The sequence below is a fragment of the Triturus cristatus genome, chromosome 9 (genome assembly GCF_964204655.1).
Source record: "Triturus cristatus chromosome 9, aTriCri1.1, whole genome shotgun sequence".
In the NCBI taxonomy this organism is placed as follows: domain Eukaryota; kingdom Metazoa; phylum Chordata; class Amphibia; order Caudata; family Salamandridae; genus Triturus; species Triturus cristatus.
Window position 1 is genome coordinate 328744738 of NC_140592.1, and position 15287 is coordinate 328760024.

General features: G+C 50.0%; 1 protein-coding gene across 2 annotated transcripts in view; it reads right to left on the reverse strand.

Moving 5' to 3' along the window:
* Nucleotides 1-15287, reverse strand: part of RBM5 (RNA binding motif protein 5) — a 327789-nt gene that overhangs the window by 177122 nt on the left and 135380 nt on the right. For both annotated transcript variants that reach the window (XM_085625066.1, XM_085625065.1), the window contains exons 12-13: nucleotides 12141-12228; nucleotides 11770-11826 (exon numbers count right to left, since the gene is read on the reverse strand). In XM_085625066.1, the coding sequence (XP_085481192.1) occupies nucleotides 11770-11826; nucleotides 12141-12228 (145 nt within the window). The remainder of the gene's footprint in view (nucleotides 1-11769; nucleotides 11827-12140; nucleotides 12229-15287) is intronic.

The window sequence follows — 15287 nt, forward strand, 5'->3', positions numbered from 1 at the left end:
TACAGGGTGTACAGAGTCCACAGTCCCCCAGAGGCTGATAGAGGTCAAAGTTAGGTATGACCTTACTCTCAAAAGTGGTAGCTTGGTCGAGCAGTAAGGCAGTACCAGAGGACAGTGTAAAGCATTTATTGTACACACTCAGTCAGCAAATGGTTTCACACACTCAATAACTGAACTCTAGGCCAATGATTTGTATATATAAAATATATGCTTGTTTTATTTTTAGAACCACAAAGGGGGTAAAAATATACTTTCTCAGAATGAGAGGTTGAATATAAATACTTTTGTTTCAAGCAATAAATTTGTGTAAACAGTCACAGTTGGTTGCAATAAACAATCCTATTTCCTAAACATAACAATGCATTGAGCTCAATGGTAAATTCAGGTTATTTGTAATAAATTACCTTTCAGATTACTTTTGGAATTCCAGGTCTGGATCCTAGAACCAGCCTGGGGTCAGTATTCAGAATCAAGTGATGAAAGTCGACTTAATAACTGTAATGATTTTTAAATAATATTTAGCTATTTCAAAAGTTAGCACTTAGAAAATATTTCACAGAAAACATTCAATGGATCTCTATGGCAAGAAATTCAAATTGCAGGTAGAGTACTTTATCGTTACTTTAGTAATCCAGGACTGGGTGCCTAGACCCAGGACTGGGGTCCTTATCAAAAACAGGTAAGTAATTTTGTTTGCAGAAATGGTACGATTTTAAAAGAATATTTCAAATTTGCAAAAATAGACACTTAGAAGAAATTTCACAGAAAAGCAGACAATGGTTTCCTATGGGAGAAAAATGAGTTAGAGGTAAGTATAGTTGTGAGTACTTTTCAGGGTCAGGGCTGGGCACCAAGATCCAGCACTGGGAGCTCACCCAGGAACAGGTGAGTAAATTCGTTTTTGTCACTTGGCTGATTTTTGGTGAATTTTTACAGTTTTGAAAAGTTCACACTTAGAAGATTTTTGAAGAAAAAGCCAGTCAATGTTACCCTATGAGGAAAATGAAGTTAGCGGTTTAAGGGTAAGTACTCGACTGGCAGAGTTGAAATTCCGGGCATAGACTCAGGGGTCCCCCAGTGTCAGGTAGGTACAGTTGGTTCACCCTCAGCGGTTTCAGGACGGCCGGGTGCAGAGTGAGTTAGGCCCAATGTTATCCTATGAGGGATAGGGGGGCCTTAGTTGGTGGCTGCTGTCTGGCAAGCCACGCGTCTGTGGGAGCTGGGCTCCTGGTCACTTACTCAGGGCAAGTGGGGAAGTAAGTTAGTGTAGAGAGTGCACTGCCAGGGCCACTCGGGCGGCTGGGTGCAGGGTGCTTTTGAGCCTTCGGGCGCTCAATGGAAATCAATGGGAATGTTCCGGTTTGGAAAAAGGCTGCAGGCTCGGGGACGAGGATGTTTCCGGTGCCACCACCACTTCGAGGGGTAAGTTGGGTAGTTGTAGGTTATGTGGGTACCCCGGGATTGGGCACAGGGGGCCGCAGGGCGCCGGGTGCAGGGGTGCCTTTTGACGTCGGGAATCTTACCCTCTGGTTGATCGCGGCTGGGGTGGCACTCGGTTCTGAGGCTGCAGGCTTCGTCCAGGATGTCGAGGGGGGTCCTTGGGTGCCGGACTCGGGGTCACAGTCGCCGTGGGGTCGTCCTCAGGGTCTTTGTCCACTCCGGCACTGGCCAGGCTTGGCTGGTGCAGAGTGTGTTGGGTCCGCGGTTCCGGGCTGCTGCCAGGAGTTAGGAATAGGTTTCTCGAGTAGAGCCTCTACTCATGGGAGTCCCAGGGAATCAGAGGTCAAAGGTAGCCAGGTCCTCCGGGGTTTTTGAGGTTGCTGGCCACAAGAGATGCCGCGCTGGAGCAGGAGCAGGTTCGAGGGTCGACAGGCCGGTAGGGCTGGGGCCAAAGCAGTTGGTGTCTTCCTCTTTTTAGCAGCTGCAGGGCAGGTCTTTTTTTCTTCTTGCTCTTCTTGTAGGTTTCTATCTGGAATCTGGGGAAGGAAGGTTCAGGGGGCCCCTAAATACTAGATTTAGGGGCGTTACAGGTAGGTGAAGGCCAGGGACCAATGGGTCCTTGTCCTGGGGTGGGTACACCCCCTATCCTGCCTCTCTCCTGTGGGAGGAGGGCAGTAGCCTAATCCTGATAGGGTAGGGCCTCCCATCTTCAAGATGGCGAGAGCCCGGAGATGTGCTTCACCTCGCCTCCCCCACCTGAGGGGTGGGGTGGGCAGGCTGGCACATCCCCTGTCCTTGTATGGGGTTTCCGGCCAAGCTTCCTGCCAGAGTGGGGGGTTGCAGTGGCCTGGGGAAACTCCAACTGGCGGCGTGCCTTTGAAGCTTCCCTTTGCTCATCCTGGGGGAGGAGATTTCTCACCTCACCCAGGATGTGCATTGTTGCAGGCCCGGGAGAGCAGGGGCTCTCCCACCCAGGGGTCCAGCAACGTGTCTGCTGTGTGGCAGCCTGGGCAGCCTCAGAGCAGACGTGGATTGTAGGTTAGCTGTAAGGGGGCATCTCTAAGATGCCCTCTGGGGTGCTTAGTACATTAAATCCCACACTGGCATCAGTGTGGGTTTAATGTGCTGAGAAGTTTGATACCAAACTTCCCAGTCTTCAGTGTTGCCATTATGGTGCTGTGGAGTTCGTGTTTGACGAGCTCTCAGCACCATGTACTTGTAAAAGGCAACACTGTACTTACAGTGCCCAGGAATGGACCTGGGTACTGTAGGGGCACAGGGCTCCTGCTCCTGTGCCCACACCATAGGCATAAGGCACCCAGCCAGAGGGGTGGCTGACATATGCCTTGGCAGTATAGGTAATGGGCATGGCACACAGAGATGTGTGCCATGTCGACTCTTTGTTTTGTCCTGCACCCAGACACTCAGCCTGCAAAGGCAGTGTGTGTGTGTAAGGGTACAGGGCCTCTAAGGGTGGCACAAGGAGTGCTGCAGCCCTTAGAGGCCTTCCCTGGTCACAAGGCCCTGGGTACCTAGGGTACCATTTACCAGGGGCTGACATGTGGCCAGGGTTTGCCAATTGGGAGTTTGTGTGTTTTAAGGAAGGAACATAGGCCCTGGGCACCTGATTGGCAGGAGCCCAGGGCACAACAAGGAAAAGTGCATCAGCTATTAGGCAAAAAAAGGGGGGGTTACTGCAACAGAAACCCACTTTCTCACATCCGGCGCTCAGCCCTGGCTTCGCCATGGACCGCTGGTTGCTCCGTGGGGGTAATTACCACAGAGCGTTGTATTCGAAATCGTCGGACCTCACCCTCACGGGGCCCACCAGAGTGGCCGTCCATGTGTGGAAGGTGGCGACGGACTCGCTGGGCTGGAGGGGTAAGCTTACCCTTGCCACCCCTCTGTTTGACTCCGAGATTCTGGGGAAGCTTTGGCGCACAAAAGGGTTCGAGAAATGGGATTTGATCGGCATATCCAGGGTTGGAGACCTTTTGGTTAAGGGTAAGATAAAGTCGTTCGAGGAGCTGCAGAAGGAATACGAGCTGGGGAGCACGGAGTTCTTCCGATATGAACAAGTGCGCCACGCCTTGCGGTCAGTCCTTGTGGAGGGGGAGAAGGTGCCCGAGTCCTCTCCGTTGGAGGATCGGATCCTGGATGGTCACATGCCAGAGAGCACGATTTCGCTCATTTATAAGAAGCTTATCAATGTTCGGGCGGATCTTCTCCTAGGGTTGCGCGCCCAATGGATAAGGGACGGCCTTGAACTAGATGATGAGGATTGGCAGTACGCAGTTTCTTCTCCCAAAGAGGTCGCTATCCCCGCGCGCCTGCGGCTGGTGCAGCTTAAAATACTCCATAGGGTCTACGTGACGGGGCCCAGGTTGGTTCACATGGGTTTTTCTGAGGAGGGCCTATGTAAGAGAGGCTGTGGTATGATGGGTACCTTCCTCCATATTATTTGGGAATGCGGTGCGATTATGGAGTTCTGGAGGCAAGTCCACGAGGTGATGGGGGAGGTGACAGGAATTGTTATGCAGCCTGAGGCGCGATGTCTCCTGAATGTCTGGAGTCCTACTGACCACAACGCGGCACAGACTCAGTGGGTGACCCTGGGGAACATGGTAGCCAAGCGCGTAATCGCTCGGCTGTGGGGCTCCAATAGGCCGCCCACATTGACAGCGTGGATGGAAAACATGGACTGGAGCATGTTTAGGGAGAAGACCGTGTATTGTGCTCGGGGGCGCCCTCGGAAGTGGCAGGCTGTGTGGGTGCCATGGAACCAGTACAGAGGGGACATATGCCTGCCCCCCGACCCGGACCCGCCTGAGGAGCAACTTTCCCCTTAGTCCTTTTCCGGCTTTGACTTTCCCGCTGATGTGATTGTTTCTAGAGTCTCTGCATTTCCCTCCTTTCCCTTACTATAGATCAGTGCCTGTTAGACGTGATGGGGCTCGTCCCCCCTGATGAGAACCTCTCTTGGTGTTTACAGTACCTTTCGCCTTGCTTGTGCTTAGGGTTGTATTTAGGTTTATGTAAAATAGAACCTTTGGCTCTCCTGTCAGTGATATGTGGACGCAAGCATGTGTTGAACCTCTAAAGCTGCCGTACCTCCGGGATGTCGGCTGAATAGCTGTGTAACTGATATAAAAAAGGTTTTTCAAAAAAAAATAAAAAAAAATCATTACAGTACTTAAGTCAACTTTCATCACTTGATTCTGAATACTGACCCAGGACTGAATCTAGGATCCAGTTCTGGAATTCCAAAAGTAATCTAAAAAGTAATCTGTTACAAATAACTTGAATTTATCATTGAGCTCAATGCATTGTTGTGTTTAAAATAGAGTTGCCTATTGCAACCACTTGTAACGGTTTACAAAAGCCAATTGCATATTGCAAAAGTATTTATATGAAACATCTCATGCTGAGAAAGCATATTTTAAATCCAAGTGTTGGTTGTAAAATAAAACAAGCATATTTTTCAATATATAAATCATTGGCCTAGAGTTCAGTTAGAGTGTGTGAGACCATCTGCTGACTGAGTGTGTACAACAAATGCTTTACACTGTCCTCCGATACTGCCTTACTGCTCGACCAAGCTACCACTTTAGAGACTAAGGTTATATCTAACTTTAACCTCTGTCAACCCTGGGGGACTGTGGACTCTGTACACCCTGTACCTATTAGGGAACAGTATATACAGAGCCACTTTCTCACACCCCCCTCCCACAGGAGAGTGGCAGAAAAGGGGGTGCACTCACCCCAGGACAGGGACCCCATTGGTCCCTGCCCTTCACCTACCCGCAACGCCCCTAAATGTATTATTTAGGGGCACCCCGAACCTTTCTTTTCCAAATTCCGAAATACAAAGAGCAAGAAGGAAGACCTACCCTGCAGCTGCTAAGAAGAGGAAGACACCAACTGCTTTGGCCCCAGCCCTACCGGCCTGTCGACCCTCGAACCGGCTCCTGCTCCAGCCCAGCATCTCTTGTGGCCAGCAACCTCACAAACCCCGGAGGACCTGGCTACCTTTTGGCTCCAAACCCCTGGGACTCCCATGAGTAGAGGCTCTACTCAAAATCTACTTCTAATCCCTGGCATCAGCCCGGAACCGCGAACCCTACACACTCTGCACCCACCAAGCCTGGCCTGTGCCGGAGTGAACAAAGAACACGAGGACGACTCCACGGCGACTATGACCCAGAGTCCGGCACCCAAGAATTCCTGATGCTGCGGACGACTGCAGCCTCAGAACCAGGTACCCCGAACTGCGATCAACAGAGGGCAAGATTTCCCGACACCAAAAGGCACCCCTGCACCCGGCACCCTGTGCCCAACTCCTGGGTACCTACCTATCCTCCAACTACCCAACTTACCTCTCAAAGTGGTGGTGGCACCTGAAGAATCATCGTCCCCGAGCTTGCAGTCTTTCTACACCGGAGTTTTCCCATTGAAATCAACTGAGCGCTCAAAAGCACCCGGCACCCAGCCGCCCGAGTGGCCCTGGCAGTGTAACCTCTACACCTATCTACTTCCCCATTTGCCCTGTGTGAGAAAGAGGCTCTGCATATACTGTTCCCAAATAGGTACAGGGTGTACAGAGTCCACAGTCCCCAAGGGTTTGACAGAGGCTAAAGTTAGATATAACCTTACTTTTTAAAGTGGTAGCTTGGTCGAGCAGTAAGGCAGTATCAGAGGACAGTGTAAAGCATTTGTTGTACACACTCAGTCAGCAAATGGTCTCACACACTCAATAACTGAACTCTAGGCCAATGGTTTATATATAAAAAATATATGCTTGCTTTATTTTAGAACCAACAATTGGTATTAAAATATACTCTCAGAATGAGATGCTTTATATAAATACTTGTTACAAGTGGTTGCAATAGGCAACACTATTTTAAACAATAATGCATGGAGTTCAATGGAAGTGTCAAGTTATTTGCAACAGATTACTTTTAGGATTACTTTTGGAATTCCAGGACTGGATCCTAGATGGAGTCCTGGGTCAGTACTTGGAATCAAGTGATGAAAGTCGACTTAATTACGGTGATGATTTTTAGACAACATTTTGCTATTTTAAAAGCAAAATGGGGTGGGTGATACCCTCTATCCTGCCTCTCTCCTGTGGGAGGGGGGCAGTAGCCTAGTCCTGATTGGGCAGGGCTTCCCATCTTCAAGATGGCGAGTGCCCGGAGATGTGCTTCACCTCGCTTCCCCCACCTTTGAAGCTTCCCCCTGCCCATCCTGGGGGAGGAGATTTAGCACCTCGCCCAGGATGTGCATTGTTGCAAGCCCAGGAGAGCAGGGGCTCTCCTACCCAGGGGTCCAGCGACATGTCTGTGTGGCAGCCCAGGCAGCCTCGGACCAGACGTGGATTGTAGGTTAGGTTTTAGGGGGCATCTCTAAGATGCCCTCTGGGGTGCTTGGTACATTAAATCCCACACTGGCATCAGTGTGGGTTTAATGTGCTGAGAAGTTGGATACCAAACTTCAGTCTTCAGTGTTGCCATCATGGTGCTGTGGAGTTAGTGTTGGACGAGCTCTCAGCACCATGTACTCTGAAATGGCAGCACTGCACACAGTGCCCAGGAATGGACCTGGGTACTGTAGGGGCACAGGGCTCCTGTGCCTGCACCAGTGGCATAGGGCACTCAGCTAGAGGGGTGGCTGATATATGCAAAGGCAGTGTAGGTGATGGGCATGGCACACAGGGATGTGTGCCATGTCGACTCTGTTTTGTCTTGCACCCAGACACCCAGCCTGCAAGGGCAGTGTGTGTAAGGGTACAGGGCCTCTAAGGGTGGCACAATGAGTGCTGCAGTCCTTAGAGGCCTTCCCTGGTCACAAGGCCCTGGGTACCTAAGGTACCATTTACCAGGGGCTGACATGTGGCCAGGGTTTGCCAATTTGGGTTTTGGGTTTTTAGGTTAGGAACATAGGCCCTGGGCACCTGATTGGCAGGAGTCCAGGGCACTCTCAGTCAAAGTACATTCAGCAAAAAGTGGGGGCATACCATGCAAGAAAGATGGCACTTTCTCACAACAACAACGGACCAACCCGTCCACCAGACACAAAAACCAGGGAAAGTCAGTCCCCTCAGGAACACCAGACAGAGAACCAAGCCGAAAACCGGACAGAAGTGCGAGACCGCAACAGCAAGATGCCACAGACCAGCCGAGCGACGTAGCGACAAGGACGGAACCAGCGCAAGATGTTCCAAGACAGTCAGCAAAAAGATCGCACCTGCGACTTACCGTGACACCACGAAGAGCAAGGAGCCCGAAAAGGTGACCACACCTCCCCAGCACATAATAGAGTTATGTAATAGCTACAAGTACCCCACATAGGGTAGGCTACGTCCCAAGAACCATGGGAACACCTCTTAGGAAAAGATTTCTGCAGCAGGGGACAAAACCGAAGGACCTGCAGAAAAAACTCGCAGACGGCTTACCAAGCAGCCAATAAGAAGACACAGAAGGCCTAATCTCAGGGCCTACCAGCTTACCAACAGCCAAAACCACAAGTCAAACAAGCATTGGCATAGCCAATAGGTCTCGCCTTTGGGACCTTATAAGTGTTTAGCTATGCAACAGTTGCATACCTAAATACTTATAAGGTCTCAAAAGCGAGACCTATTGGCTATGCAAAGCGGCCGTGAAAGTGATCGCGATCACGATCAAACATCAAAGCGGCCGTGTGGCTGCCAAAGTGAAAGCGCGGCGCGCGCGCGCACATGCACTGTAGCTCTAGGCTGGCCTGGTAGCACTTTTTGGAGCCCTCTCAATAAGTCTCGCCAGACCAGCACATGCGCTGGGTCAGGCGAGACCTAAAAAGGGCAGGACCAGCAGCAAACCGCACCAAAGGGCCAACAAAAGGACCCTAAGGGCACACCAACCACACAGAAGACACAACCGGGGCTACTCGTTACTAGGCCCCAGGAAACAACGGGCGAACACCTCCCAGAACACAGACCGACAGCCAGGTCACTGAGGGGGGAGGACGACGACGAAGCCCCGCAAGAAACCTCTGAATGGCAGAATCACAGGGGCGTGGAACAAAAGAGCGCCATCAAAGGGAAGGTCAACCAGCCGTTCCCTAACGTTCTCAGGGAACACACTATCCCGTAGCCAAGCATGGAGACAAAGGGTCACCGAAGCAGCCATAGTACGACCAAGCACCTCCAAAATGTCCAGAGCCGAGCAAAGAATAAAAGCCGCCAGCTCCCAGCCATCCAAAACATGGTGCAGCAGATCAACACAGGCACCCTCCTGAGAAGCGGAAGACATAAGGGACACCGCCGTATCCCACAAGCAAGAAGTGGCCCTAGCCAATACACAGTGTTAAGGGCCTGCAAAGCCTCACTGGAGAAGGCGAAGATATTGCGCCCCCAGGAGTCTAACCAGCGGGCATCCCGTGACGGGGGAGACGAGACCGAAGGCAGAGAGGGAAAGGCAGTCTGTAAAAGAGGGCCCCTGGTAGAGGGGTGGAGGGAAAGACAGGATCATGCGGGGCAGGACGGTGGCAGTGCAGAAGTGGCTGGGGCACTGGGTCCCTCGTGGCAGGACGCCCCCAAGCCCCCAAAAGAAGTGCGGAGCGAAGCCTCGAAGGGAAGAAGCAGCTCCCGGCCACCAGAACCCTGATGGAGGACCTCTAGCAGACTATCTGTGGGGAAATGGGCAGCTGGATCGCCCATGAGCAAGATCCCTGCCGCCGTGGAAACAGCCCGAGCGAAGGCAGCACTCTCCTCCGTAGGGCCTGCGGCGGGGAAAGCAGTTCCTCCGTGGGCGACGGCTGCAAGCTAAGGCGGCCGTCCCCCAGCCCAAACGGAGGAAGGAAAGGCCAAGCCTGAAAAGGGGGAGGGTGGACCGATGAATGGGGAACTTGAGGCGCCTCCGGCGAAGACTGCGGGGACGGCAAAGAGCCGCCCTTAGAAGACACCTGGGAAAAAAACCAGAACGCGGCGATCCGTCTCCGGAGAAGATTAAACCAACAACCTCCGAACCTCTGGAGAAGAGGGGGTGCCCGAAGATGAGTCGACGACCAGACGCAGTCACGGCGCCGTAGAGTCCACCACCAGTGTCGGGTCAACGTCGACCGGTGCCATTGGAGACATTGGAATGACCACCGTGGCAGCTAAGGAACGGCGCCAAAAAGACGTCGACTCGACCTCTGACGAGGCAGCCGCCTGCGTGGAGGAAAGAGGGGGGCCCGGGGACACACCCGAGCCCTACTTAGCCCCTGAGGCAGGGCCAGCAGCCGCCTATGCGGCGTCCCCTCAGACAAGGCCGCCGCCTGCCCAGAGGACCGAGGGGGACTCGACACGCCCCGAGCCCCGGCAACTTCCCACACCCCCATGGGGGTTTGCGGTGAGGCAGAGGCGCCATGGTCCGAAGGAGGGAACCCCGAAGGGCCGCACCCTGACAGCACCACATCTTCAGAACCTGAAGCCGAAGCTGCTGGCGACGCCGCAGAAGTCCCCGCACGCGGCAAGGGATCCGCAGACGTCCCAGGTAAAGAGGCCTGCAAGGCCGCTGCATAGGCCTCCATCTGGGCTCTTGTCACACCCGCGCCGGGGAACGGCGAATAGGGTTGAGACGCGCAGGGCCGCACCACCCGCGGAGAACCCGTGCCCCCAACAGGCCCCAGGGACAAACTGCGACACTTACCAACAGGTGAGCGACGCCCTAGCGGCCTGGGAGAGGGACTATGTAGGAGACAGAAGCGGCAGGATTGAAGCCTCCCATGGGGGGACAGGCGTGGACGTGGTCGAAAGGAGTTTCATCCGGCGCTCCCGCCGGGATTTCGGCTTAATTTGCTGACACGCCTCGCAGTCCGCGGTGCTCCCCCAAACACCACATGCAGATGGGGTGAGGATCTGTCGTCGACATCTGGCGCACGCAAGGCGAACACATCTTGAAGCCCGAAGGCGTTCGCGCACTGTTCTCAGAAAAAACACCTTAAACAGGCCAGGAACACGATCCGGGTCCGCGTTGCACGTGGAAAAGAAGAAAACGGACGTCAGCGGGGTGGGGCTTATGTGACTTCGCTGACGTCACGCCCACGGAGGATGTCAGAGTCACATGGTGTATGACATCATTTCTTGCGTGAGTGCGTACAATAAATGCTTAACACTACCCTCTGATAAAGCCTTGCTGCTCGCCCACACTACCACAAATAGAGTCAAGTATCTACTTTAACCTCTAAGCATCTGGGGATCCACTGGACTCAGTGCACACAATACCTTACTTTGGTATAGTATATGCAGTGTGAGCTTCCTACACTGACCCTTCTTCTGACTGAGATTGAGTCAAGTATGGCATTCTTCTTGTGCCGCTTTAGCCACGTCGTCATCTTGATGACCGAAGAGGTCAGGTACATCGTCCATTTGCTTGTGCTGCATTTGTCGTCTAGCCCTTCGATCACAAAGAGTATTTTTAGACTGAAAATTATAGGCCTCAAAGGTGTCCTCTATATTCGGGCGAGATGCCCAAGTTGCAATACGGATGTCGGTCAGAGTGAGGGTATTTGGAAAGGCATTTCAGAATGTAACAGAACAGAATACGTTCCATTACCAGGTCTTTCTTGTTCAAAGTGTTGCCCGGCCAGACGTGGTCCGTGAGCCAAAGAGAAGAGTTGAAAACCCACCACGAAGTCTAGTATGAGATGTATACAATACCGATTGAGACACTACCGGTGAGATGTAACGAACCAAAAGAGATTCGAACCGGAGCATGAGATACTACATCCAAAACAGTTAGAGAAAAAAAAAAACGATCTGAAGATGGCGATGACCATGTGAAATATTCCTAAGAGTCGTCGTCGCACAGCCTCATGACTCGAAGAAAACTTCTTGGAACAAAAACTTATCATCCAAGCCCAACACTAGATGGCAGACTTACGCAAAGTATGTGTATCTACAGCAAACATGCCTCGAACAAGCAGTTACGCAATTGAGATTATTTTCCTATAATATATTAATGTTGAAGCAACTGGAAAATAAGAACTTAATCATGAGCAACGTGGTTGCTTTTAATTTAGAGCTAGCTGAGAGACATCTGTTTTTGAATAACATGTAGGTAACTGCATAGCCAATGCATACACTGGATAATCATAGTGAAAAATTGGTCGGGAGGCATGGAAGTGAAGAAAAAGTAAATACAACTTTAATATTTCACTTTAAAGAAAACAATCAAAATAAGTTGTACTTAACTTACTAAATCCAAAAAAGCATAATCTTATTGAGATCTGACAGGAAAAAACAGATGTGCTGTGCCTGTAAAGTTCTGTTTAAATGTAAACAGATAATTAAGCCAGCCTGGTACTAACCTGGCCATACTGCCCAAAGCCATCTTGGTAATTGGAATCGGAACCTTCGCCTTGAGCCTAGACACAGAAGGAAGAGGTAAAGCAGTGATATGGATACTGATAGCTATAATCACCAAAATCCATTAGTTTATTTAAAGTGCACAAACCCATTAGCATAGAAAGGACTGCAGCAAATTCCCAAGTGTCAACTAGAATAAAAATGCTTTTACTGAGACTCAAAGACCCATTAAGAAAACAAATCCAATTCATGCAATTCATGCACATGCTACAAGAGTTGAATGGTGTATAATCTACAAATGCCCTCTTCACACCAGAAGAAACCAGTGCTTTGGTAACAACAAAACCAACAAAATGCAATGAAACATTCTTACCTGAGTGGAGGACCACTGAGCAGCAGCAATGGCTGTACTAGCCACAGAGAAAGCTGTAACTCTATTCCCATCTGGAAGAACTAGATGTCTGGAAAGTAATGGAAATCATTTAAGGGCCTTTGCATATAGTAAAACAATTCACTAACGCAATTATATTAAGTCGATAAATAATATATATCCAAAACACTGCTAAGTGTTGCGTCCCATAACACAACCACACTTCTGTGGTCATCATGCACAATATGCAAACTTTTCCTACATAGAATCAACACAAACATTGCATTCTTCCAACCACACTACACAGTATAGCAAGCTACTCATGTAGGCCAACACTACCGCAAATATGAACAATAGTTACTTACCTGTAATCTGTGGTTCTCCAGTATTGGTGTCTTTCATCGATTCACATGCCTGAATCATTCCCAGTCATCGGAGTGGGAGTCCCACGGTACATAGAAAAGCAATAATTATGCATATAACAACCAAAAAACCCTGGTAACCTGAACCAGGAAGTAAATTAGCCTAAGCTACAAGGAAAAAACTTCCACATCTATGACTATCACAGTCATTATATCCAGTCCAAACTGCAGCCAATCAGGCGACAGCACCCACCAGAATGTTCTCCTCAGAGGCTCAGGCTCAGATTTTCTCGCACAGGAGTGAAGCAATACATAATAGCCTCAAAGCCTCTGAGTGGAGGTGGGCGCGTTGCATGTGAATCTATGAAAGACACCAATACTGGAGAACCACAGATTACAGGTAACTATTCTTCTCCAGTATTTGGGGTGTCTTTCATAGATTCACATGCCTAAATCAGAGTAGATAGCAGTACGTAACCTTATGCTCATAAGACGCCACTTTGTATCATAGACCATATACATTATGAAACAGTATAACCACAGAGAAATACATGTGTGCTTCAACATATGCAAAACAATTTCAAGATAGAAATAGTATGGAAAAAAGCGTCTTATAAAAGCATAGTGGAGGAGGGAGAACAGAGGCTCACCTTATTTGAAAAGATTGCGTAGAACAGCTTGTCCCACTGATCCATCCGCATCACTTGCAGCTTCTAAACAGTAGTGTCTGGTAAACGTATGGCAGCTGGACCATGTTTCAGCTTTACAGATCTGATGAAGAGGCCCACCGGCGAAAAGAGCTGTAGATGAAGAGATTGCTCTCGTAGAGTGTGCTCTTGGGGTCGATTGCAATGGTCTTCCAGCTTGGTCATGGCATAAACAAATTGCAGCAGAGATCCAACGAGCTATGGTTGGCTTTGATACTGAATGGCCTTGGCGCGGTTTACCATATGTAAGTTTTAACAGTTGCGGGTGCTCGAGCATTGGCCAAAACCTCTCGACAGTCTGGAGGGATATCTAGGTGTGCAAATTCAAGGTGTTGAGGAGCCATGCCGCTAATCTCAGCGATGCTGGGTCCGGATGACAAATTTGGCCGTTCTGAAGGGTCAGAAGCTGTGGAATTGGTCGAAACTGTATGGGCTCGGCCTCCGAGAGGAGGAGAAGTTCTGTAAACCAGTACTGGCGGGGCCACCTGGGAGCAATTAAAATCATGCGGCAAGGCTGTTTGATCTTGCGCAGAACTCATGGAACCAACAGAATCGGTGGAAAAGCGTAGGCATATATTTGTGACCAATTCATCGAAAAGGCATTTCCCAGCGAGTCTTTGTGGGGAACCAACTTGCAAAGAATGGGCATTTGCGGTTCTGGCTGGTTGCAAAGAGGTCTAGATCGGGATGCCCATTCGTGATTCCTGGGACGTGAATGGCCTTGAGGCTGATCTTGTGGCGAATCGCCCAATCCCAAATGTCTTGCGCTTGCTGAGATAGTAGGACTGACCTCGTCCCGCCTTGTTTGTTCAAGTAATGCATAGTTGTCGTATTGTCTGTTCTTACTAGTATACATGCTCCTCTGATGATTGCTTGGAAGGATTTTAAAGCCAAGAATATGGCTCGCAGCTCTAGCAGGTTGATATGCCACTTTCTTTGTTCTAGAGTCCACCTGCCATTGACTGCCATTCCTTGAAGGTGTGCTCCCCAACCCTCGAGGGATGCATCTGTGGTGATAGAGAAATCCGGCATTTCGACCAGAAATGGACAACCCTCTTTCAAGTGGTTCATCTGACCCCACCACTGAAAGGCGTCCCGGATTCGTGAGGTGATGTGAATGATATCTTCGAATGACCCTGTGATCTGAAGCCATTGCAGATTGACCTCCTCTTGCAACGGTCTCATTCTGTACCGACAGTTGGGAATGAGATGAATGCAAGAAGAAATCCCTAGGAAGGATTTGTACACACGGACTGAAACACTCTTTTGATAGTAGTGAGCGAGCAAGGTTGCATACCTTGATTTGCCTTTCCTTTGACACAAAGGCCTTGGACAGATTTGTGTCCAATGTCGCTCCTAGGAATGTTCTTCTTTGCGAAGGAGTTAGATGTGATTACTCTAGATTTGTGGAAAGACACAGGGATTGAAAGAGTAAGAGGCATTTTTTAACATGCTCGGATGCTACCTTGGCGGAACTCGCCTTGATCAGGCAGTCGTCCAGGTACGGGAATATTTGAATTCCCTGCAGACGGAGATGCGCAGTCACTGGCGCTATGACCTTTGTGAAGACTCTGGGTGCAGAACGGAGTCCAAATGGGAGGACTCTGAATTGAAAATCCCTGCCAGCCACTCTGAACCGCAGAAATTCTGTGCCTGGGTAGGATTGGTACATGAAAATAAGCGTCCTGCAGGTAGAGGGTGGCCATGTAATCCCCCATCGAAAGCAACTGTAGAATTTCTTGGAGCGTTAACATCCGGAAAGACATTTTCTTTAAAAATGTGTTGAGCGCGAAGGTCGAGAATTATACGCCACTCTCCTGATTTTTTCCGGATGAGGAAGAATCTTGAATAAAAGCCCGTTCCTTTGTAAAGGAGAGGGACCTTTTCTATTGCTCCCTTTTGAATCATCATATTTTTTTGGGAAAAAAGCTCCTTGAGATGAGCAGGGGGTGGACCTTTGGGAGGAGAATTCGGTGGAATTTTTGTGAATTCCAGAGCATGGCCTCTGGATACTATATCTAACACCCACTTGTCTGTCGTAATCTTGGACCAATTTGAATAGAAGTGGGATATTTGACCTC